We start from the raw sequence: 25,023 nt of genomic DNA, 5'->3' as shown, positions 1-25,023 counted from the left end.
TTTATTTAAGTTAATAGATCTTTATGTGGTTTCATATCTTATGCGTTCTCATTCAAAAGGCATGAAGATAGAAAAGGAGACAGAACATAGGCCACGGATATAAATATACAAATAGAGGCAAAAATCTTTACAATCAGTAACATTACAGGCTTAAGCTATCCGTATGGACATGGGGCACAGCAGTTTGGATTGCTAAAGTAATTTTCACCAGAAGCCACATTGGACGCAGGCTACCTGGCTGTTAACACCCAACTTCATGCAACTGCCCAACAATCAAGCTGCGTTCATCCACAAATAGCAACGTTTGATTTAAATGCACTATGCCCTCCCTCTCCCCCTCCTGGCGACGCTAAAACCCAACCCCAGCACTTGTGCGTTTCATTTCCGCCGGGGCGACTGTAACTATGGCAACCCCAAAATACAGACAGTGTCACTCATGTATATACAGTCAGCCGTCACGGTTAAATACGAGACAAGTACCATGCTACAGATCAAAGAACTCTGACTGGTACATCAAAAAGAGAAGCACAGTAGTACAGTCGAGTACGACATGACAGAATAGGCCACATTGGTCAGAACTGAAACGGGTCTACCTCAGCTACTTCAAGTATCCAATTACATTTCAAACCCCACTTAAAAACCGACAGTTTTGAGAATCCACGTTCACAAACATTACGAGTGATTTAAAATTGGCACAAACTCCGATTAAGTATTTACTAAATGTGCACATTACTAGGAGTATTTTTGCACAGAAGTCAAGATGCGAATGCAATAATATAACTAACAATTAAAAACAACATTGATTCGGCATAACATAATAAATAAGGGATTACGCAACTAAGAAAATATGGTTTGAGAGGGAACAAGAAGCTAAACACAAAGGACAACCTCCAACAATGAGCAGGAACAATGAGCCACCCACACACACACACACACACACACACACACACACACACACACACACACACACACACACACACACACACACACACACACACACACACACACACACACACACTAACACACACACACACACACACACACACACACACACACACACACACACACACACACACACACACACACACACACACGTTTAGTACGGGATCTGGTTTTGGTAATACTGGATCATGTCGTAGGTTTTACTCCTGCAAGACAAAGAAAAAGAGAAATTGGACAAATGTATTATATGCTTTCTGGTAATCAATATTCCCAAGAATAGAAGAAGAATATGAAACTGTTAAGGTTTTGTATTGACCTGTTGCTGAGAAAGCAGTTCTGGATGACTTTGATGATGAAAGAAGCTGCGTCTTTCTCACTCAAACCAGGGTTGAATCGCTGCCTAGAAAAGAGAAATTACACTTTAGACGACTTATTCTCGTTCACACACACGTGCACACACACGGCTCACTCACTTGAGCAATTTGATGGTCTGTCCTCTGAAGCAGGGAAGGCCCGTGTCCAGCATGAGTGTAACTAAGGAGACCACTCCATCCATGTAGGGCCTGAATCACCATAGACACTTAATGTTACAGGTCGGCCATCTTTACAGCACAGTGAACTTCGGCTTTAGTGCTTCTGCGCACTCACCTGACGGCCAGGTATCCCCTCACGCACATCTCCATGAACCACTTGAACGGCGTGGCCTCCATCTTCCCGCCCATGATCATCACCATCTCATCGGTGAGCTTGATGTCGGGCTCCCAGCCGAGGTTCCCGCCGGGAGAACTTTCAAAAATGAACCCGAAGTCTGGAAACACACAAACACCATACCTTAGGGTTCTTTTCTGGTTTGTACTGCAGTATAATGTTGTTATGAAGATAATGTACGGCACCACTCTCAATGCAGATACAATCAACCAAAAGCGTTGGTAAATACTGCAGATTGTCAATCCCTGACATTGATTAAGTTACAGTGTAAACTTATCAAGAGGCATTTGGAATAATAAGCATAATGAACCGTTTATTGGTTTGGCTCGGAACAATACGCACCGATGTGGATGAGGTGGCCCTGGCTGTCCAGCATGATGTTGCCGTTATGCCTGTCTTTTATCTGCAGCAGGAAGAGCAGCAAGCTGTAAGCTGCCATGCTGCGGATGAAGTTGTACCGCGCCTGCAAAGGGAAGCGTTTAAACTGTTCGTAAATACAATACGTGAGCACTGAGAAATGTGTTAAATGACTGACCTGAGCAGGAGAAAGCCTGTACACAGGTGTGAGAAGTGGCATTTACCTTCTGGAACGCTAGTGTGGATTCATCTCCATACTGGTTCCTGAAATAGTCGTACATGCCGAAGTCCGTCTGTCGGCCCAGCTGGTCGCGAGACTTGCAGTCTGGGATGCACTCGATCACTCCGCACTGTGGTGGAAAGAATCAGAAACAGGATTAGCATTCAGTCAGTAGCTCCAGTCAGAAACATAAGAACAGGGTTTATCTGAACTTACTCCAGGGGCCGTGGCCACCACCCTGTAAGGGAACACGTAGAGATCCAGGCCCACCAGCTGGAAGATGTTTTTAAAGAGGCTGATGATCTGAAGAGCCAGCATGTCCTGTGAACAAAAATGAAATGGTATAGAGCGTAAATGTCACATCACAGGAATATACCATGAAACGGAAGCCGTGCAATGATTGGAAGGAGAGGAACATGAAACTGAGACCTGTCGACAGTCGTCTCCCACTTTAAAGATGGCCGCCTGCCAGCAGATTCTCCTGGCCTCCTCTTCACTCTTCGCCTCATCTACAGAATCTGAGCGACACTTCAGACCTGAGGGGGCGAAATCATGACACGCTGTTTCTCTTGGCACAAATCTGAGTAATACAGTTTCTACTTCAAGTTTATTCAAGTACCTTCTTTTTCCAGCTCAATGACTCCACACCTCCGAACTTTGAACTTGGCCAGGTAGGGAGCTTTGGCAGCACTAAATAGGGACACAAAGTGACGCGAAATGAATTTTGGTACCCGTTCCATAATAATCAACATTCTGGACAATGGTTTTGAGGCCCACCTCTGCATGGGGGTCCCAGACTTGTAGTCTATATCCAGAACTATGGCCTCGGGGTTACTGGGAAGATAACAGCCGGGCTGGACTTTGATCTGTGACATGGCTTCCAGGCAGCCTCTCTTCCTCTCCTCCCCTTTGGGAAAAGGTCTAATGAAGACAAACAAAAACAGCATGAGCACACCTCTATGACAGACCTTATTGAGAATAGCATGAATGGGTATCTCGCTCAATGACTTCAGACCACATGTGACAGCCGGGCTCTGCTGTTATTCACAGAGGGGAGTCACTGGGGTAAAGTAATGGAGTGGAAGGGGACAGTAGAAGTTTCTTCCCCCTAGATATTTGCAATTAGTGCTGTAATGAGGGCCGGGGGGGATTTGTCTGCTTCTAGAGGGCTGACAAAACACTCCCTGTAAGAGGCAGCGCTAACGGGGCCTGTCAGAACATTTCAGGATCGCTGCATAATCAGAGAGACAGTATGGCAAACATTACCTCAACAAATGAACAACAAAGGGATTTAGAGAGGAGACCACAGGTGGTACGAGGCGGGAAAAGGAACAAAACATCTCGGCTCAGGGGAGCACTTGTTATCACTTCATAAACACCTTAGAGATCACCTAGAGCAGTGGCATATGTCGAAAATTATTAATTATATAAATAATAAAAACCTAAAGAATTTCAGATGTGGAACTCAATTTATTGCGAACCAAAACAAGTTGTAAACAAGTTAATACTTGTGATTTATTTAATTAAGAACGATGCTAACATAGTGTCATAACAGCACAAAAGTGAGGGAAACAGTAAAACTATCTTTATGCAAATCCTACAATATAAAGTGCATGAAAAAATGCAACTCGACATACTGCAGAATTAGTGTGAGCTTGTTTCTGATATGAGACGGTCCCATTTTTCAGTTTTCAAGCACTAATAGTCAATAAAGATATTGATATGAGAGGGCTCCGTTTAACAGAAACGTTTTACTGTAGTACTAGTTTGAGGCCTTTGACAAAGACCCCAATGTGAATGTAGTTACTGTATCAGATAAGTGAGTTAAGTGTATGCAGGACACCAAATTGGTCCAGTAGGTGTCAACATGTGATTCGGGTCATTTACAATATAGGCAGGAACTGTCACTCAGTGTCATTTCACCTACACGGCTAGAATAGATTTTTTTTTAATACATTTTTTGAAAAATATAAAGTAGTAAAGTTCACTGTGATTGAACCTCTACCAAATGTCAGGTCTCTCTAAACCAATGTTATGGTAACTTTGGGAAAAGTAAGTAGTACTGTCAAGAATATGTGACATTAATGGCCTAAAACATGCTGAACACAAAGTATGGAAAAAATAAAGTAAAGGATGTTCGTACTTGATAATGGCCGACACATTTGTGATCTTGTTGAAAAAGTCAAACTCTCTCTGGTAGAAGCTTTTTGCCGGGCCAGACAGAGAGCTGGTGATCTCCTCCACCATCTGCTCCAGCAGCTCACCGATGTCAGCTGCAGGGAGAGAGAAGTAGTAGTGGTTGGGGTTTTTAGGACATTTGTATGTTCACGGGTTGTGATGCTGATGTGCATGTATCGAGTAAAATTCTCACGGTCTTTCTGGTTTCCTTCCTCGTCCAGGTATATGTTGGTCTTCATGTTCCAGATGAACTGGTGAGCCAGCAGCTGAGACTTCTGAGCGGCCCACAGGATGTACTCTCTCACGTAACCCATCTTGTCGTAACGAAGCGCTTGGACTATTTGAGGAATGTAAAACAAAATGGCATCCTAGAAATGGTGGAGAAAGGAAAAAAATGTTTGATTAAGCCACTAGGCAGTGGTGGAAGAAGTACTCTCACCTTTTACTTTAGCAAAAGAAACAATACCTGTAAAAGTCATGTTTTCCTAATTTTACTCAAAAGTATCAGCACATTGCAAATTGTACTTTAGGTCCCAAAAGTAAAAGTACTTATCATGTAATTTGGCCCAATACAAAATAATAAGATATTATATTATTGGATTTTAATGATCAATGTAAAAATTGTGTACATCACTTGTTGCAGCTGGTAAAGGTGGAGCAATTTTTAAAATGTGTTTTATCAATTTGTATAGGCAACTTAATCCATAATTATATATAATGATTAATTGATTATAATTTGTATTATTTATCTGAAATATATAAAGTAGTAACTAGTAACTAAGATGATCAAAAAGGTAGTGGAGTAAAAACTAGAAGTGGAGTAGAAGTATAAAACAAACAAAAGCAACAAAAAATGGAAATACTCAAGTAAAGTACAAGTACTTCAAAATTGTACTTACGTAAGTAACTTTCCACCTCTGCCATTAGGCATATTAGTGTGAATTATGGACCCCTGAACGCAATACTATCAACTTTTGTAGTAAAATCAGATCTGATGATGTTTAGTAGTGAAAAATGAAAAAAAAAAAAAAAAAAAAAAAGAATCCAACTGGAATGACACCAGCCAATTGTCTATGTGTGCTGTATGAACGTACAGGAGGAAAGGAGCGGAGTACTTTGACCCCATACTGGGCTGTCAGGGGGTGAGGAGGGTACATGGAGGAGAAGTAGGACAGTCCGGTTGGGGGGTCTGCGGGGGCCCAGCACAGGATATGACTCAGCTCTGGAGAGTCAGCATCAATTGTGTGCCACGTCACCAGGAACTGAAAAAAACAAAAGTGCGAAAGAGAATTGAGAAATGTGTCAAAAATGATTTAAGTTCAAGCCAACATTTCAATCAATACCCAACTACGCTATTATGCGCAGCGTGCATCACTGAATCCATACGTCTGCATCAAATATGACAGCAATCTGATGCAAGGTTACGACCTCACGCCTGATCGGGTGCTAACTAGCCTCCAGAGGAAACTGTGTTTATTAGTTACTAAAGTAAATGGGATGATGTATGAGATTTCAAGGAGGATCATCAGCTAAATGATGGCGACCTGCGGGAAAGGCCGTGCTTTGCCTCCCCTGCCGCTCCCTCAGACGGGTACGGAGCTCATTAAGAGTTCAGTCAGCTGGAAATAAATGAAGTGGATTCGAGGAAGCTGGAGGGAAAGAGATTACTTCAATAACAACATTTCTCAAGTGACTATGATCACATACTAGCAAAACAGACAAACATTTTTTTTCCTTCCATTTTAACTTTTGCTGCAACTTAACAGAAATGATGGGGAAGCAACTTCCAGATTACTGTAAAAAGTCACTTGAGAAATGTTTAAAGCCTTAAAGTAAGTCAACAAAGCTCAATGAATCCACATTATGATCTGTTGAAGGCAGCATAATGACTGCCTGTTAAGAGGAAAGTGTATGATTGAAGCTATAGACAGGATGGCCATGGGCGATTGAAATGGGTATATAATGTTGCATAAATTTGCAAAAAGAGGCCCAGAAAGGACTTTAATCACAACAGACTGTTTCCATCACATCACATAGACCTGATACCATGTGGCTGTGGAATGTAAGATACATGCTGAAAGCTAATGCTGTTAATTGTCATAAAGCCTACCTAATTACACATGTGCGGGCAGTTTGGCCACTATGTAGTCTTACTGTCCAAAAGGAGGGCAGACACATCTACTCACCTTCACTGCTTCTGGAACGTCACACACAGCAGCAGGATCCATTCGCACCAGACGAGTCACCTCAGAGATGATCGCCTCTGTGTTTTTAAATCTGAAAACAACAACAACAAAATGAATAGGTGAAGCCCACTGAAGGACTTTATCTATTCAGATAAACTGCACTTGTTATGTCATAACCCTAAGCCATATGCTATTCATATTATAGCCATTATAGTCCCTGCCTCGATTCTGTTTGCTTATTTTGCTGTGTTGGGGACCTCTATGGGCGTCAATATCTATAAAAACATAGCGTCCAGGTGCCAAACTGAAAGCATCTAAGAAAAAGCTATGAAAATGTTGGACAAAGCAACAGTAAAAAATGCAAATACAGCAAGGTGAAAGGACAAAGGTCAAGCTAAAGCAAGAGTGAATCTGGGGTTTGCATTCACCCACCAGTAAGCAACCTAACCCACGTTGAGGTGGAGGGGGGAGGCAACTTTGAATGTTGCGTTTAAAAAACAGAACCGACAAATCCTACTCACTGTGCCTTTCCTATTTCCATTCAACATCATCGCTCACACATTGGCGATGCAAGATGATGTGCAACTATGAAGTCTCTGTTACCTCTTTGTTGTTCTGTAGGTCATTAATCAAATAATTTAAAAACTTTACTTGCTGGCTTGTTCAGGATCCTATTATATAAGGTTTTTAAATGTTGAAATATGTTCCACAAAATCTTTTACACGTTCCATTTGACGTTCTGCTTCTCCACGTACCTGGCAGGCAGCTGCAGGGCGAGGTACGGTGCTATGCTCCAGGCCAGGTTGATGTTGTCTTTCCATTGTTTCTCCGTCAGACTGATGTATTTGGACCTCCAGTTAGCAATGCTGGTCTCCACCGACTGTTCTGTGGCGATAGCAAGCTCCTGAGTGGATAACGGGTTGTACCATGTAGTCAGCCGCTCAATCTCGCTGGCCTAGAGACATACAGGGAAAATTGAGGCATCGTGTACCGAACTCAGAAATATAGTTGGGAATATAGATATAGTGGTCGAGAAAATGTTAATACCAGCAACGCCAGTAAAAGAGTCCGACGTTTCATGTAGTACTTGTGCAGCTGAGTGCCTCTGTTGCTTTTTTTAGATAGTCCTGAAACAGCACAGATGCAATATATCAGGAATACGTTGTGGCAGAGGAAAATATTACTGAAGGCTCAGCTCATTCAAGATTTTTACCAGATTTCTTGGATATGGTGGACATCCCGGAGGACAGCGGGTAGGTGTTGATCCATCCCTGAGCCACCTGCTGCCTCTGGCCCACAGCTGCATCTAGACTGTTCCTGCTGTCTGTCCCGGCCACCACGGACAGGCTGTTCACAGACATGTCTTGGGGGTCTACACACAGGGAAATCAAATACAACACAAGATGAAAGTGTGAAGTCTTATTTGATTATTATTACTGAAAGATTCTCTCGTTTATTGTACCTGGGGGAACCAGCTGGCTGGCTGCCAGATACTTCTTGTCAGACTGCAGGCTGGCGTAGAACTTGATCATTATACTGATGTCTTCTCTCAGCCTCTTATCCGTCTGAGTGGGAAATTTGGGAGTGACACTACAAAAAGAGAGAGATGGCAAGGAAGTTATTGGACAGAATCCCACCAAAACAGTTTCCTTTGTTGCCTGAAACACATTTTTTTTCTTACCTAAAGTAGTCAAAAGCTGTGGAATAGATCTTCTCTCGAAGAACATTTCTGATGGTGGCATTTGTCACAACATCAGCATGCAGAAGAGTCAGACCCAGAGTCAGCAGCCTGAGATAAAGCAAAGTGAAGACACAATCATTGTATCACTATTTCACACAGCAATAAAGATGAATTTGAGATTGAAGATTTTAATAATGAGACACACGGTACCTGAATCTTGGTCCAATGGCAGCAACATGCCGGTTCAGGCTGCTTTTGGGTCCGCCGACGCTCAGAGACAGAGATCTCTGCAAAACGGTGGTGAAAATCTCCACCTGGTCAGCACTGCTGTACTTGGCTATCTCAAACCTCTGCACCAGAAACTGCAGGATAACAGAAAGAAGGAATAAAGAGGTCAACAGTAAGAAGAAGAAATGAAATGCGTAGCAGTAGCATGTCTGCCCGTCACTGACCTCTATCCAGAGGAAGTGAGGGATGACGTCAGGTGCACAGGGTGCTGGTTGACTCTCCTCTGATACAGCCAGAGGCCCAGCCTCTACCTTAGCCTCCGAAAACAAGCCCATCTTCAGCTCAACGGTCATCTGCCAAGCTCCCGCCATCTCACGCATGAACTAAGCAAATGGGGGGGGGAGAAGAATGAATCTATTTAATCTATCTCAAACCAAGATGCACATTCATTTAACAAATGCTTTGTATCATTTTATGAAAAGTGAGAAATACACGTACCGGCACCTCCACTCCATTGTGTGCCGCTAGGAGCCACTCCCAGCAGGCGATCGCCGTCTCCATGCCATGTTCTGTAAACATCTTCAGAGGGGACCAACACAGATGGTGCAGCAGCTGAGGATTGCAGTCTGAAAGACAAAATATGGAAACTAACCGTAACTGAAATATAATAACAACAAAAACAAAAAAAACAGCTGGCCATATTGCTGAAAGACATTCAACACAACATGAAATGAGGCGGAGCTGCTCACTTTTGGTAGTGATCAGCAGAGCAGCCATCTTGAACATGGCCTGGGTGAAGGCCTCTGGGTCTTTTCTGTCCAGAGCTGCAGTCATCTGATGGATCATCAGCTTGTTGAGGTCCGACTGGCTGTGAGTCGCCTCTGAGAACTGGATCATACCAGCCACCTGGACAGCACATCAACGGGTCTGAATCCAGCTGTATGCAGAAACTCCAGGAACATCATATGATATTATTATATATTAATATGTACAACATGAAGACTCCCACCTCTCCTGTGTAGCGGTTGCGCAGGTTGAGGGATGCCATGAAGTTGGAGTAGTCCTTCTTCACGCACGCTGGTCTCTCCGTCAGCTGGGTGGTCTAATGAAAATCACAGTTCAGAGGCCGCTTAGGGTCACATGGTCACAAGTTCTTAAAGTAGACACCTGAGGCCTGAGCCCTGTCTCTCTGTATTTAGAGTTCAGACCAACCTGAGGGAAAGCAGCCTATGGTTGGCCACAAGGTGGAGGACAGCACCAGCATAACCAGTTAGCCAAATGGGCAACCAGCCAACCAAACCACCCATCCATTGCAGGTAAGTAACCAGGTAACCAGCAAATCCGCAAACCAGCCAAGCAACCAGGTAGGTAGTTTCGGTGCAGTTTAATAAAGACAAAATACAACAAATGAAGCAAATGAAAAGACGGATATAGCAAAATTCAAGCCAAAGAACAGAAAGACAACGAAGAGCAAGCAAAATAATGTTACACGGACAAGTAAGCACGCACACATGGACACACAATGCTGTCGATATCTAGGTACTAGACAACTAAACTCCCAGAGTTCATAGCGATATAGAATGTAATAAAAACGGCTCAGTGTTAAGAAAATTGCAACGGCGTTGATAAAGCAACTAAATGGTACATTTGTTAACTTAAAAAGCCAAGATGGACAAAAGTTAATAAGCATCAAACCAACAAGCCGATACGGCCAAAGGTAGGAGGCCAACTTTTGATTCAAAGTTTGCAGTTCTTCGTCTTCTTGACGACTCCGTGCCTCCCTGAGTCGTCCTCATTGCAAAAATCTTTGGTAAGACTGTAAAAACAGTTACTGCCTATGCTGAGATGTTTGATTTTGTTTACCCTGTATCTGGGGAAAGAGTTGGTGTGTGTGTGTGTGTGTGTGAGATAGAGAGAGAAAGAGAGAGAGGGAGAGAGAGAGACTGACTCACGCCTAGTGTTGTACTCTGTCTGTTGTATCCTGCAAAGTGCAAGATGCTCTCTGTGGCCATGGCCAGGCCTGTGTGCTGGGACAGTCCTGACACCCAGTTTTGATGCTTGTTCAGGTACTCCTGCATAAGACAGCATCCAGGTAAGATATAGATGAATGTGGGAAAAAAGAGAGAAAAGAAGAAGAGAGAAGTAGTTATGGAACAATGACAAATACCTATAGTCAAAATATACAACAATGCCCTTAAAAAAACTAAACTATAATAAGTAATTTGGGATATAAGGTTACCATATCTATGTATATGTATCTAAGTATTGTAGCTGAAGTGTTGAACTATATTGAAACAAACCAAGGTCAGATTTTAATATCTTAACTTTCAGAAAGACTATATTTAACTGGTCTTAGACTTTTTCTTAATTAAAAGGAAGCAGTAGCTAGATGATGATGATCAGATGATGTAGACCACTTCCATGTGTCATATACTGTGGACCTGCTAACTTCCCCTAAAGATCCCCTGCCCCCCCTAAAGAAGACAAAAATGGGTCTAACTGGGTTAACATAACCCCTTGAGTTGCGTGTCGACACTCTTAAACTCATCAGTGCTGTTGATCTTTCTGAAACCAAAGAAGAAACCTCCACTCTGAGGAAACACAAAGCTAAAGGAGCTCACCTGTAGGTGGGACTTAGTGACTGAAGGGGCCCATTTCATCGCCTCCTTCAGGATCTCCCCACAGCGAGCAGCAAAGTCCTTTACAATGCTCTACAAGGAGATAAGGAAACCAGGACACGATTATTCATTAAATACAAGCTATTTATGAATTACTGGTTTCACCAATTTCAACAAAATTCACAAATGCTTTGTAATAGAATTAATGGAGTCTTCCTTAAATATTTCTATTGGTACAAAGTAAGTTTGTCATGTCAGAACATCACAGCAAAACCTACTACCGCCACTATGGTCTTTAAAACCAATGCTGTGCTGCCCTCTAGTGGTCCTGATTGTAACAACATTCCAAACTCACCTCTCGGGCCTCGTATGTGTCAGGAACCGTGATCCTGTAGGGGGTGTCTGGAATGTCGTAGTAGGGCTGATCCTTGTGGATGTCCTGAATAAACAGACAAGAAATGTGTTGCAACTCAAGCTGATAGTGTCTCCTATCTAAACCCTTCATGCTAAAACAGTTCAACTGCTTTAACTCCACAACTACACAACATCTTTTTTGGACTATAGATGTTGACTAAAAACTGCCCCAGAAGAGAATATTCGACACTAGCCCTGTGTTCAGTGATACTTACAGCACTTAGTGACAGAGAGAGTGTCTGCAAGATGTCCAACATGGTCTTCAACACACGACCGCTCCAGAGGAGATGAGGGAATCTGGTCGGAGCAGGTTAAACATATGAACAATAGGATTCATCCTGTATAAAGCATGATGGGGGGAAAACATGCAGGCAAACAAGGTTCTCAGATCATCAACACTCACGTCTCAGCCAAACCAGAAAGGTATTTGTCTGCCACTCTGCGGATCCTCTTGTGGATGTGGTTAAAGTTGATCAATAAGAATTGGGCATGTCGCTCAAGTTCCTCCTCGTGCTCTTTGGTCTTGGGCTAAAAATATGAGAAATATGTTTCAATTGTTATTCTGTGATACTGAAGAATTAAACAAAGGGTCAACTAGATGTCCACCACTTTTTTGCCATCACCCAAAACTTAAAGAGAAACCGTGCTCCCTACCTTCTCTGCCATCATCTGGAGGAAGACGTCAAACACCTTATCGCCAACACAAATAATGCACTGCATCATGCCTACGAAGATAAAAAAAAAAATAAGTGAATTTGTGAAAATGAATTACACAGCACAAAGAAAAGAATGAGTGGATGTGAACGGGTGGAAAGCCTCACCAGATTTGTCTTTCTGGATGGCTTTGTCCTCAAAGTATCGAAACATGACCTGGAATCTGTCAGGATCATTGGATCGCAGCATCCTGAAAGAGTGCAAAAGGAAATATGTGTAGCAAACGTTCTCTGGGGGTGAAGACGTCTCTTTTCAGAGCACATTGTACAACACACCTTACTGCACCCTTGATGGTAAAATAAATTAAAACTATATTAATTGAGGGACCTATACAACAATTCCAATCCAATGTAAAAATGTGTTTGCCAGCTTAATGACTCTGAAAATGAAATCATCTCGGTTTTGTAGTACTCTTAACCATGATTATTTGTTCTTTTGTATCTAATTTATTTTATGTAATGTCTTTTATGCGGGCCTGTCTGTAATCTGGTCTGGATTGATTGACCTCACAATGGGTTCACTGGATACATCGGTATAAAGGAGCTGACCTCATGTATTCCAGTCTGTAGACTGAGAGCAGGTACGTGGACATGGCAAAGTCAAGCTTGTTAATGAGGGCGGATCCTTCAGGAGGTGGGTCAAGGAGATTGCTGATGGTCGCTCGCAGCTCACTCAACTCAGCCTGGTAGATGGAAAATGGACAATTTAAAAATCAGTCCTATTCTTTCTAACCCTCTCGCTGCAAGAAAAAGTTGAGCTTGTACTGTACCGGCGTGACGGTGTCATTTTTCAGGGCAGAGTTGTATTGCAGTTCGGAGCGAAGAGGTTCTCCGCTGGGAAAGGTGAGAAGAGGAGATGTGGTGGCAATCTCACACACACCTTCATACCACTCCTCTGGCCAAAGCCCTGAAAGGACAAACAAGTTGTGGTTCTAAAAAGCGCAGCACATCACCCCCGTTCTTGCCTCCCTTCACTGGCTGCCAGTACATCCCAGGATCCATTTCAAGGTCTTGTTGATGGTGTTTTAAACTCAAGCCCCAGCTTACATTTCAGAGCTCTTACACCCCCACTCAGCCCCTAGGTCTCTAAGATCCTGTCATAAGGGTCTTCTCCATATCCCCTGCTCCAGACTGAAGCAGGGCCTTTGCAGTAGCTGCTCCACGCTTGTTGAACCAACTGCCACCACACATAAGTGATGCCTCCTCTTTTGCTGGCTTTAAATCAAGGCTCAAAACCCATCTTTTCACCCTGGCTTTTTCTCCTTCATTGTCCTACTTCTGCACATCTGTGTTTGTGCTGCATCTCAACTCTACTATGTGGATGTTTGTGTTTATGTGTCTCTTGTTAATATAACATGCTTATTTTACTTTTTCATTTTTTTAAATTAATTAATACACTCCATACGGCACACAAATATATAATAAGAAATTATAATGCAGGGAGCTGCTGGTCTGATTTGATTTAAACCAGAGCATACCGCTCATTTTATGTATATAGTGCAGAAGTGCAGGACCTTCTACTAAACATGTAGCACGCTGAAATCTGTTGCTCACCTGATCCTTCCTCAGCAAAACCCATGACAACAGAGTACAACCAGAAGTCCCTGAACAGCTTCTGGAGACGCGGCTTGGCCTCTTTGATTGGTGGAAGCCGCCTGGTCAACTGTGAGCAAAAAAATAAATACATTTTACACAGAAAAATGGTGATATTCATGTTGCATTAAAATTCTGATTCAGTGATCCTAAAAGGAGTTGTAAAATTGGGTACTTTAAAGTAAATTAATTATGCTGCACACACGAATGCAATGAAGATACAAATAATATTAATAAACTACAAAATATCTACGAGACATTTACTAGTTAGGATTAAATCTTCTTAACAGATCAGCTGAATTGTGAAGAGTTAAAGATTTTAGTCAGTCACAGCACTTTTTTGGTTTGTTTGATCTGGTCTATTTGTTCAGGAGGAGCCCACATCAAAGTTCAGTTTTGTATTCAATTCTCTGCTCTTAGTCCGACGAACAGAAGCAACATAGCACTTCCCGCCAGCACACAGTCGAGGTAAGACAGGCTCTTCACGCTATTTTACGTCAAATCTTTTGGGTTTTTAGCCAATGAAGACGTGATTATGTTCCTCCAGATTTATGTAAATGAAATGTCGTTGAGTCCTCTAAAAGTGGATGAGATTATTAATTAGGCCACACTGAATGTCCATTCCCTCCGCCTCAGCCTTCAGCATGTGGGTCATCACTGTCATCTCCGCGGCCTGGCTGCTGGTTAGTCCGTCCCTGGCTGATGTCAAAGACCTCGGCTCTCACTTCGCTGACCCTGAACCAGAACCCAGAGGCTTTGAACCAGAGGTGGATTTAGAGGCCATCCCCTTGGAGTTCCACAAAGAAAACACCGTTACTAACGACCTCGTTTTTGATGGCTTTGAGGATGAAGATTATATTGATTTTGATAAGATCCTGGCCGCGGGCAGCGACGACTACATGTGAGTACTGATGTCTGGTGGACTATATCAAAAGTAAACTGTTGAGAAAAGAAGTTGAGGTGTAAAGTAATGAAGTAACAACGTAAATTAAGTTTTTTATTTAATTTTTTAAAATAAATTCACTTGTTTTTCCTATCCATTGCTGGGAATATTTATACATATAAAAGTTTATAGAATAGTTTCCATCCAAAAATAAATACTTTTGGAACAAAACACCTATAATAAGTGATTCTGGATGATGAATTTATGATGCGTTTCAGTGAAGGGGACGAGATAGACGAGATCGCCACGCCAGCCCCAGACATCGACATCTTTGCCGAACCCTCTGACCCAAAGATCCGCCGCGCCAGACTCCTACGGCTGTTCCACGGTCGGTCTCGCCTCCGACGCCTCAACGTCATCAATGCCCACTTCGGCTTCAATCTCTATCGAAGTCTGCGTAACGACGTCAACCAGAGTGACAACATCCTGCTGGCGCCTGTTGGGATTTCCGTCGCTATGGGCATGATGTCTTTAGGGGCGGGACCTGGAACCCAGGATCAGATTTACAAAGCTCTGGGATTCGCTGACTTTGTCAATGCGAGCCATCACTATGACAACACAACGGTGCACAAGCTCTTCAGGAAGCTGACGCACCGGCTCTTTAGAAGGAACTTCGGCTATACGCTGCGCTCCGTCAACGATGTCTACGTGAAGAAGGATGTTGTTGTGAAAGACCCTTTCCGTGCCGAGACAAAGGCTTATTATTTTGCAGAGCCACAGTCGGTGGACTTCAGGGACCCGGCCTTCTTGAACAAGGCTAACCGTCGAATCCTAAAGCTGACCAAAGGGCTGATCAAGGAACCACTCAAGAGTGTGGACCCAGATATGGTGCTGATGCTGCTCAATTACCTGTACTTCAAAGGTAACACACACACACACACACACACACACACACACACACACACACACACACACACACAATGACACAGACACAGACAAACACAGACACACACAGACACACACAAACACACACACTTATTTGTTTGTATAAACAGGTACATGGGAGCAGAAATTCCCCAAAGAAATGACCCACTATCGGAACTTCCGAGTGAATGAAAAGACAAACGTGCGCGTGCCAATGATGTCCAACAAGGGGAACTATCTGGCTGCAGCCGACCACGAACTGGAGTGTGACATCCTGCAGGTGGGAGTCCTCGCACTCATTTGAAATTTCAACTTGAAGACAAACACGCATACACGTCTACAAACATGTCAACCTGGGCTGCATGACGATGATGTCAACGTTCTTATTTTCAGCTGCCTTACACAGGAGAAATCAGCATGCTCATTGCCCTGCCCAGGAAGATCACCGACATGAGGACCTTGGAGCAGGAGATCTCTCCCACCGTTGTCAATAAGTGGCTCAGAAACATGACAAACAGGTTCACGGCGTTCTCCAAACAAATAGTCAAGAAAGCACACTTTAAAAATGAATATGCAATAAACGTTTAGAGTTAAAAGGAACAATGTGGAGGATTGAGAGGGATTAGTGGTAGAAATTGAATATAATATTCATAATTATGTTTCCATTTGTGTATACTGTCCTAAAATTGTGAATCATTGTGTTCTGTTAGCTTGGAATGAGCCATTTGTATTAACAAACAATTATTAAAGCGAGAGACTTTTGCGTTCATACGTTATCAAAGTTTTTGAGATTAAGTGTATCAGAAAGCAACCACAGTTCTCCAACACCACTCGATGCCACTAAATCCTACCCACTGCTCCTTTTCCTTCCTTCAGGACTCGAGAGGTGGTGATACCTCGGTTTAAACTGGAGCAGAACTATGACTTGATTGCAAATTTGAAGGAGATGGGCCTCACTGACTTGTTCCAAGAGACTGCAGATTTCTCTGGGATGACCTCTGAAAAGGTTTCCTTGAACTGGGTGAGTAAGACCAAATTGGTCATGTTGCAATCATCAAAATTAAACTAAACTATTAAAAAAACTAAAGGAATCCTTCTGATCTCCTTCCCCAGCTAAAGCACCAGGGAACCATCACTGTGAACGAGGAGGGGACTGAGGCTGCTGCTCTGACCCAGGTGGGCTTCATGCCCCTCTCCTCTCAGATCCGCTTCACTGTGGACCGTCCCTTCCTCTTCCTGATCTACGAGCACCGTACAGACTGCCTTGTGTTTATGGGCCGGGTGGTCAACCCTTCACAGAACTAAACGCGACCAAAAAGCCCTTTTAAAACAGCTCAGCTATCACCTACAAATTTCATTTTGGTTAGAACGGCCAACTAATACATTACCGATTATAATTAGTAATATATTAAATAATCAATTAGTACGATTCCATTAGTACAATATGCACATGTAATATCGAAAAATGAGTCTTTATGTGTATGTAGTCTCTTATTTTACATTTACGTTGTGGGTCTGTCGGAGTGACTCATTAAGTTTGTTATCTGCCTGTTAATGTTTTATCTTGTGCAATGACACAATTGGATAAATGGGTTCCAAAAAAATGACATTATGTAACTGCCATTACCCTAATGTTGGACTGTAATAATTGCAAGAATATGATAAGAAATATTAATCCGAATACAAGAAAAAGATATAAATATATGATTCAAATAAAGGTATTTCTTTGTAGTGCACACGGTAAATATTTGTCCAGTTAACTGCAAACTAACCTACTGGATTCATCTGACTCAAAGTACTGTAGATCATTAAACTGCGTTCTGTGTGGGTATTTTAAAACACATTTCTGTCTGTCCAATGGGGCAGCTGTACAGACATCACATACTCACCACAGCAATCACCGGAATGAGGACTCCAAGGTTTCCAGCACTACTTGATGCCTTCGGGAGAAAAAGAGCCATTACTAATTTACCAACATTCATGGTATCATTTTGTTGAAGCATTTAAGTACGCACTTTCAGGGCTGGTCCCTTGTCTGAGGCCCTCTCGCTGGCTCTTTTTCCTTCCAGGCCCAGTTGGACAAATAGCTCTAAAAGATTCACCATCAGCTCATCCACAAGTTGCTCCCCCTGCAGGTTGGCTGCGATGTTGGCCAGAGCATTAATCACTGCTAGAGAGCAGTGCCTTATAGATGAAAGATGCCAGAGATGGAGGGAACACTTAAACACAGTACAATGTAGACATACATTTACAGCAAGATTTATTTATCCATCAAATTTTATTCACAAATATATCAGAGCAACGATTAGAGACCAAAATATCTCATGTCTTCAGGTGGCGAACCAAGCCATGAAGCCAATCAAGTTAAAGCGGCATCTTATTATAAAGCACCCAGGATATCAGGGCAACACAAGCCAAGGCTTGAGAACCTCGGTAACAACAACAGACAACCCTCCCCTGGCGTAGCTGGTGATTCGGTGAACAGGGTAAGAGCAGGTGCCAACCTGTAGCCGTGATCTCTGTAGTCTTTGGTCGCCGAGTAGACCACTGAGCTGGCCTTCACACTGATCTGCTGGAACAGGTTCCACCCCTCCTGGTAGATGTATTGCTGCAAGTCCGACACACAGGAGTAAGAATGCACAGACACAACTCTGGATCAACTAAATCTTTTCTTACTACTTATAACATGAACTTTCTTCTCAAAACGAAAAAATCACATTATAATCCTGCACTAATATCCATTCTCAACCATAAATGGATGCTCTGAAATGCCTCATCGTTGCCTCTTTGAACTCACATTTCCTGTAATGACCATGCAGCCAAGCTGGTCGATGATGAGCACGTCCAGCTGTGATGGAGGCTGGCAGAACTTTTGTTGAAGGATTTGTAGGATGTGCTCCATGACTTTAGGAGTGTCTCTCAGAGCCACTGCAATGTGGCCCAGTGCTCGAATGGTGTGGTCTGGGATCAGATGGGCATCCCTGGCAGGGAGACAAATGTTATTTTTTTGAAGTAGGTGTTCAACAGTATCAAGGGCTTTACAATAGCAATGAATTAAAGGCATAATGTAGCTTTTTTTCCCCCAACAGAATTGTTGCTTACTTGTCATTCTCCTGTGAAATATACAGCCGGTTGGACAGACTGGCCAGAAAGGCCGCCACGATCTCATTGTCCATGGTCAGACCAGCTTTTAGACATCTGAGAGACAAGAATACACACAATGATTAATAATGAAACACATAAAAATCACGTATCAGAATGACAGCGGTGTCAGCTGTTTGTGTCTGACCTGCATATGTTGTCAATGGAAATGTCTCTGAGCTGCTCGTACATGGACGGCTGGTCTTTCCTATTTGACAGGAGGTTGAAGGTGGACTGAGAGTGTTCATTGGTCACATTTATCCTAATTTCTCCGGTGCCTTAAAAAAAAACAAGTGCAACATCACAAAGACAGAAACATCAACAAAAGGAGCATCAAAAACAAGCTGGTTTGAATGTTTTCCAATGTAAATCATTGTACAAAGCATGATCCTGCACAGAACAGAAAATGGGCTGATTATAGCGTCAAATCTAAAGAGCTTTTAGAATCTAACAAATAAGCAGCTAATCTGTGAAAAGGCAGTACACTGTGTACACTGAACACTGGGGAAGTTGTCTGTATTTGCAGCAGCTCTTCCATGAACATTTTGTTCTGATCAATAGTGGATGAGAGCCAAATGTGACAACAGTTATTGATGTACACTTGTCACTGTATCGTCAGCCGCAGCACTTTTGTCCCATTTACTTTTGGCTCTGATCATTTGTAATTTATTTGCCAGATGCATTGTAGAATTTCTGTTTAAAATGTGAAATATAAATTTTTGCTTGGTTGTGTAGCCTTGTGTAGTCAGTTTCCGACTAACTACTGTGAGTTTCAGTAGCTATATGTATACCTCAAATACTGTAGTAAATTATAAATATATAAATAAATATACCTGTGGTGTACTGGCTGTGATACTTATAGAGTTTTATAAGAACAGGGGAAGGAACCACCAGGAAATCTTTGAGAGAGGTTGTAGCAGAGTGAGCAACTACTGGAAACCTCTCACACAGACGACCCAGGCCCTAAAACACAGGAAATGACAATGAATACCCAGTAAATAATAGAAACTCATACAACACATGTCAAACCTGGCAATCACCAGGATACCTGACACATGATTTTCTAGACAGAATCCTATGATCTAGTGCCTTGAGTAACATTTCACTCCTGTCACTGAGCAGTATTCTACCTGTAGGCAACAGATGAGCAGGGGCATGTGAGCAATGATGACTTTACTGGAGGTTTTCGACTGCAGCTTCTCCGATAGTTTGGTGCACAAATTCTCAGCTCCTGAAAAAAAAAAAGACCCAGGAAGGAAAAGTGATGCATCCAGAACATCCAGCTTGTGATTTTGAACACAACGCTCTGCTATAACTGATTACCTTGCTCATCTTTGACAGCCCACACCATGAGGTCCACGCAGGCAGCGTTGGCTTGGCAACGAAGCTTGAGGGGGCTCTGTTCGACCGGCAACCCGCCCGTGTCATGAAGTACCCGCTGCAGCTCTGATTGACTGCTGCTGAACTGTTCTAGCACAAAGTCGTGCACTTGCCGTACAAATGCTGGCTGCAAGGCTGAGGGATGAGAAGAGAGAATTACATTATGACAAGGTAATGATAATTATACATTTAATTTATATAGAAGGTTTTTTTTTTTTTTTTTAGAATGTGCTTCACAAGAGACATGATAAATGAATGATAAAAACTATTTTAAAAAGTTCTAAGCGTTTACAAAACTCAGCAAAGGATCGACATACGAGGAAAAGTACAATAAATAAAAATAAAATGAATGCCTTTGAATACAGATACACGTGAACAATTCAGGTCACAAACCCTTTGAAAGTACACTCTTTAGAGGGATCAAAGGAGCAGTTCACCGCAAAATCCAAATACATATTTTTGCTCTTACCTGCAGAGCTGTCTATTAGTCTAGGTGTTTTGGTTCGAGTTTACGAGCCACAGCGATCTGCCTTCTCTCCAATATAATGGGACTAGATTGCACTTGGATTTTGGGGTAAACGATCCCTTTAAATGAGGATCATGCAGTCTAATTTCCTCAGGGAAGTTACTCTGTCTCTCTCAGACTCTTGGTCTATAGCCTATATTGTGGAAAGTTTACTTAAACAAGAGCAAATAAAAAAAACGTACGACAGGCTCTAGATTTCTACTGAATTGAACTGATCTTGGAGAATCTCCTGAGCTGAGGTTACTATCAAAAATGACACTGAGGTTTGAGCTGTGTTTTGGGACAGAGAACCCAGGTAAAATATTGTATTTAATAGACCACGATACAACAATAATGGCAGGACTGTGTTGCATAATAAATGAGCTATTTAAGAAGCTTTACCTTTCATGTAGTATAGTGTGTCTCGCAGCATTTTGAACACGCACACATAGAGAGTATCACTGAAGGTTTTGTAATAGAGGTTGATTCCTGGGTTAGCCTTGACAACAAGCAGAAGACACAATGAGAGAATATTAATTAAGTGATATGGTATCAACTTTAAATTTACACTGTTTTTAAAAAGACAACGGTTACATAATTACCTCTGTAACCTCCATCATAGTGGTGTCCAGAGCTTTCAAAAATGAGTCAGAAACAAACTTCTTCACCTGGAAATCAACAATAGGCACAACCATTGGTAAAGAAGCCACGTCCGTCCTTCGTGCACAGAATGGGAGACGGATGAAACAGATGCAGTATGTTGTTTAACTTCTGTACCATGCCCAGGAGCTGTCGGAGCAGATCGACAGGCACTTCCACCTCGTTTTCAGCTCCCATGAAGAGAGGAGACACGGAGAAACTGGAGCTGACTGTAGAGAAATAGTGGTCAGGATCTACTGTGCTGCTGTCTGGGAGGTAGGCACCTGAAATAAAAGAGACCAAAGAACATGAAGAAACACATTGTACACAATTGTATTTTTACAGCATTTAGGATATATACAAGTGAAGATAAGCAATACACAAGCACCTACATAAACATAAATCTAATCAAAGCCGCTTGTGTTTCTTGTGTTTTACCTTCAAAGAAATGTTGGCCAGTGGCTGTAGGAGAGCAGGGTGAGTGGCCTCCTGGATCTGTACACACCTGTGAGACCGCACATTACAGAACTTTTCTTTAACCGCTTAGTAAACATAACAAAGTCACCAGAAATTACTCAAAAACTAGAAATACTGCCTCGCAGTTGCACACCTCCACCAAGCAGCCATGCCCAACTAAAATGTCATCACTTCATCATTTCATCCCATTAGACATTTGGATGAAATTGTCAAAATGATCATATGAATTCTGGCTGGAATGTAATTTGTGAGGTCAAAGTGACCTTACAAATTCAAATCAGCTCATCCGTATGTATGTCTAGTCTTCTGACTACTCTAAGCACTGTACACTACATCAGCATTCATTCACACACCTTTGCGGACAATTTGGGATCAAAATCAATATCTTGCCCAAGGACACTTCAACATGCAGACTGGAGGAGGAGGGGCTATGGATCGAACTGCCGATATTCTGATGAGAGGGCAACCCGCTCTACCTCCCCACCACTTGTTCCAAAATTAGAAGATATACACTCAAGGTGGTCCTGAGATATCGCATTTGCGATCGGTCATGAGGTTGGAGTAACTTTGACCTTTGACCTCCAAAATCTAATCAGTTTATCCTTGAGTCCAAGTGGACGTTCAAATGTGCAAATTTGAAGAGAATCCCTCCAGGCATTCCTGAGATATCATGAGAATGGACAGACGGACAACCTACAGCTGTCCCTGGATGGATAATAAAATCACGAAGCATGTGAGAGTATTATAACACTGCAGTCACCTCCATTAAACACACAAAACAATTATTGAATCCAATTAGCTCTATCGCTACATCCACACACCAGTGCAGAGGGATCCAGGTTGGCCCCGGTGCATCTGCGCAGACTGTCACTCTGGCACACCGTGAGCAGTGAGGATGGCATGATGGAACGGAAGTCATTGAAGGACCTGCGCCGCACTCCCTCCGTTTCCTCTGTGATGCACTGTGCCTGTGGTGAATCCTTGGGGAACAGCTTGGACAGCAGGGCTTCGTCTGTGTAGCTGTAGCGGCCGAATGCTCGAGTCATGCCGAGCAGGCTGGGGACAATATACCTGCACAAGTAGACTGGAGGCAAGAGAGCATCTATGGAGCCTTTTTTGTTTTGATGTTACAGTATTCACCTTGTTGCCTTTGTGTGTGTGTGTGTGTGTGTGTGTGTGTGTGTGTGTGTGTATACTGTACCTTTGTCATGATTATCAGGTGTTTGGCACATATCCTGCAAGGACTGCATGACCTCCATGATGGTGTTCAAGATCTGAAGGGGAAGCTATAACTTAGCATGTTTCTACAACACGGCCTTAACCTTAGAATGACATATTTTCAAGACTTTTTAAGCTGACCTCTTGTCTGGAGTCGGGGTCCCTCTGAGCCACATCTGACAAAAGGGTCACTAGACAGTAGCTGAAATTCTCTGCAACTGGGAGGAATTCTGGACAGCAAAAAATGACAGAATACCCACAGTTATATATCACATATGTGTGCATCAAGAAGTGGCATTTTATGGATGACTTTCAATACCATCTCAATATATCTTGACACGGTATTGAAAATGAGTAAGAACAACTACACATACAGTGCACTGTTGCTGCAAGTAAATAGAGGCCAATGTAACACAAAAGGCCCCAGTAAAAGAGGATTGTTCTCACCCTTTCCTTTCTTCCCTGAGCTCTCTTCGATCCATTGGAGCCGTGGCAGCCCTCTCAATAGGCTCAGCAAGTAGGAAACAAGCGTGTCTTTGTGCTGCAAGAGTGAAGCAAATAATTAAACACGACACGAACAACTGCACTTGTTGGCACAGAGCAGACAAGCACTTGTCAGGTAAACAACAGTTTAAGACTGAAAAGTGAAGCTAACATCTCTACGTAATCAGATGGAAGGGAAGCTTTCCAGGCCCTGTATCAGTTTGACGAGGTTAGAGGCTTTACACGGCCAACTGCATGTCTAACTGCCACTTTAATCAGATTATGGGAATAAGCGTACTGTTGGGATACATGTGGAGTCCTGCTGAGAGGCTGGTACCAAAAGTAGACTTAGAGTACTGATATAATAAAACAAAATCATTTCTTAATGTATCACGCTTCTACTAAATGATGTAACTTGGACAGTGGTTGGATCTTAAAAACATATTCTCCATTGACTGCCAGGACAGCCTGAAATCTAATGTTGAAAGTTATAATGAAACCCACCCACTGGCTCAACCTCTACATTTGACGGACCACCACCCACCTGCAGGCCAGATTCCACCAGAAACACAGCCAACGCAATGACAGCATCCCTGCGTCGTACATCCAGAGTGAACACACCACGGACTTCCAGTGGACACATACATTGTAGCTTCTGGACCTGAAAGAGCACAAAGAGATTATGAACTGATGATCTTGACCAGGAACACCAAGTACCTGTACTATTGGTTGGGTTACATATGTTGTATACCACTGGTTACACAAAAAAACAACATGGTATTACATCACCTATATGCTAGAATAAAACAGAAATACTACGTGGCATTGTATGGAGGACTGCCTCCATATATTTTGTTTGACAGAATCAAGTTGAATATGACATTGCTCAACAGAGGTCTTTTTCACTGATATTCCTGTATTAGCAAAAAAGAAAATAATATTAATTTCGACCTGACCATCCCTGCAACAGGTTGGGATCCATGTCTCTGGTCTATGACGCCGAACAGAGCGCACCGTGAGACTTTTTTTTCTAGCAACCTGTTTGACTGCAGTGCCGATGAAGCCTGACCGCTCCGCTTGCCTGATGCAGCCGCATAAACACCACACAAGCAGCGCCTGCACTTTCTTTTGCATCGCTCTCTTCTTGTATTTCCGGGGGGAAAAACCCCAGCTACTATGGAATTTAACTACACGCAAACACACATGTCAAATGTTAGCTTGGCTGTCACTTCAGTGATCAAAATAAGCCACCGACTGTGCGGAAGCGGAGCTAATGTTACACCCTGTTGTTTAACGTTACGCTAATTAACGCAAATGTATCTCTCAGCCCCCCTCGGTTTCCTCCTCACCTTTTCGACCGGTGCGGGCCGGTGGGCAGCCAAAGAGCGGGCCAGCGACAGTACTGTGTTGAAGTAAAACCCTCTCGTACCGCCTCCCATTACAGACATGTTTAGCCCCTACATCAAACGAGCGAAATTCAACCAGGAGAGGAAACGGGCGAGCAGCTACAGCTGGCTCTGTCAGAGACGCAGTAC

The 25,023-nt window shown here is 42.8% G+C and overlaps 2 protein-coding genes across 3 annotated transcripts; one reads left to right on the top strand and one right to left on the bottom strand.

Annotated features, from left to right (window-relative positions):
- On the bottom strand, window positions 1-24,989 carry pi4kab (phosphatidylinositol 4-kinase, catalytic, alpha b). The gene is made up of 53 exons (XM_084025383.1): window positions 24,838-24,989; window positions 24,033-24,149; window positions 23,453-23,546; window positions 23,147-23,235; window positions 22,989-23,061; window positions 22,609-22,871; window positions 21,749-21,815; window positions 21,449-21,594; window positions 21,274-21,339; window positions 21,074-21,170; window positions 20,110-20,301; window positions 19,917-20,017; window positions 19,620-19,749; window positions 18,935-19,064; window positions 18,748-18,843; window positions 18,443-18,626; window positions 18,150-18,253; window positions 17,661-17,829; window positions 17,535-17,585; window positions 13,800-13,908; window positions 13,016-13,152; window positions 12,795-12,928; window positions 12,354-12,436; window positions 12,187-12,257; window positions 11,936-12,060; window positions 11,748-11,829; window positions 11,474-11,557; window positions 11,122-11,211; window positions 10,453-10,572; window positions 9,510-9,602; window positions 9,250-9,406; window positions 8,999-9,126; window positions 8,725-8,883; window positions 8,483-8,634; window positions 8,273-8,380; window positions 8,054-8,181; window positions 7,805-7,963; window positions 7,639-7,718; window positions 7,347-7,546; window positions 6,592-6,682; window positions 5,500-5,667; window positions 4,599-4,773; window positions 4,371-4,500; window positions 3,005-3,148; window positions 2,847-2,917; window positions 2,657-2,763; window positions 2,444-2,548; window positions 2,232-2,357; window positions 1,993-2,113; window positions 1,591-1,750; window positions 1,416-1,505; window positions 1,259-1,342; window positions 1-1,148 (listed from the first exon to the last, which is right to left on the bottom strand). The coding sequence occupies exons 1-53, from the start codon at window positions 24,934-24,936 to the stop codon at window positions 1,097-1,099; spliced, it is 6,291 nt and encodes a 2,096-aa protein (XP_083881509.1). The 5' UTR covers window positions 24,937-24,989; the 3' UTR covers window positions 1-1,096.
- serpind1 (serpin peptidase inhibitor, clade D (heparin cofactor), member 1) lies at window positions 14,239-17,360 on the top strand. 2 transcript variants are annotated; one of them, XM_084024777.1, is made up of 7 exons: window positions 14,239-14,306; window positions 14,475-14,739; window positions 15,000-15,643; window positions 15,777-15,925; window positions 16,039-16,163; window positions 16,522-16,666; window positions 16,759-17,360. In XM_084024777.1, exons 2-7 carry the CDS (start codon window positions 14,483-14,485, stop codon window positions 16,948-16,950), a joined length of 1,512 nt encoding a protein of 503 aa, XP_083880903.1. In that variant the 5' UTR covers window positions 14,239-14,306; window positions 14,475-14,482; the 3' UTR covers window positions 16,951-17,360. The 2 variants fall into 2 exon arrangements, with proteins under 2 accessions (XP_083880903.1, XP_083880902.1); XM_084024776.1 differs by lacking the exon at window positions 14,239-14,306 and having other exon boundaries at window positions 14,438-14,739.
- Window positions 24,990-25,023: the final 34 nt, after the last annotated feature.

Source organism: Eutrigla gurnardus (assembly GCF_963514095.1).
Source record: "Eutrigla gurnardus genome assembly, chromosome: 13".
Lineage (NCBI taxonomy): Eukaryota > Metazoa > Chordata > Actinopteri > Perciformes > Triglidae > Eutrigla > Eutrigla gurnardus.
Note: the sequence above shows the minus strand (reverse complement) of the source record. Positions and strands in the feature narration are given on the sequence as shown.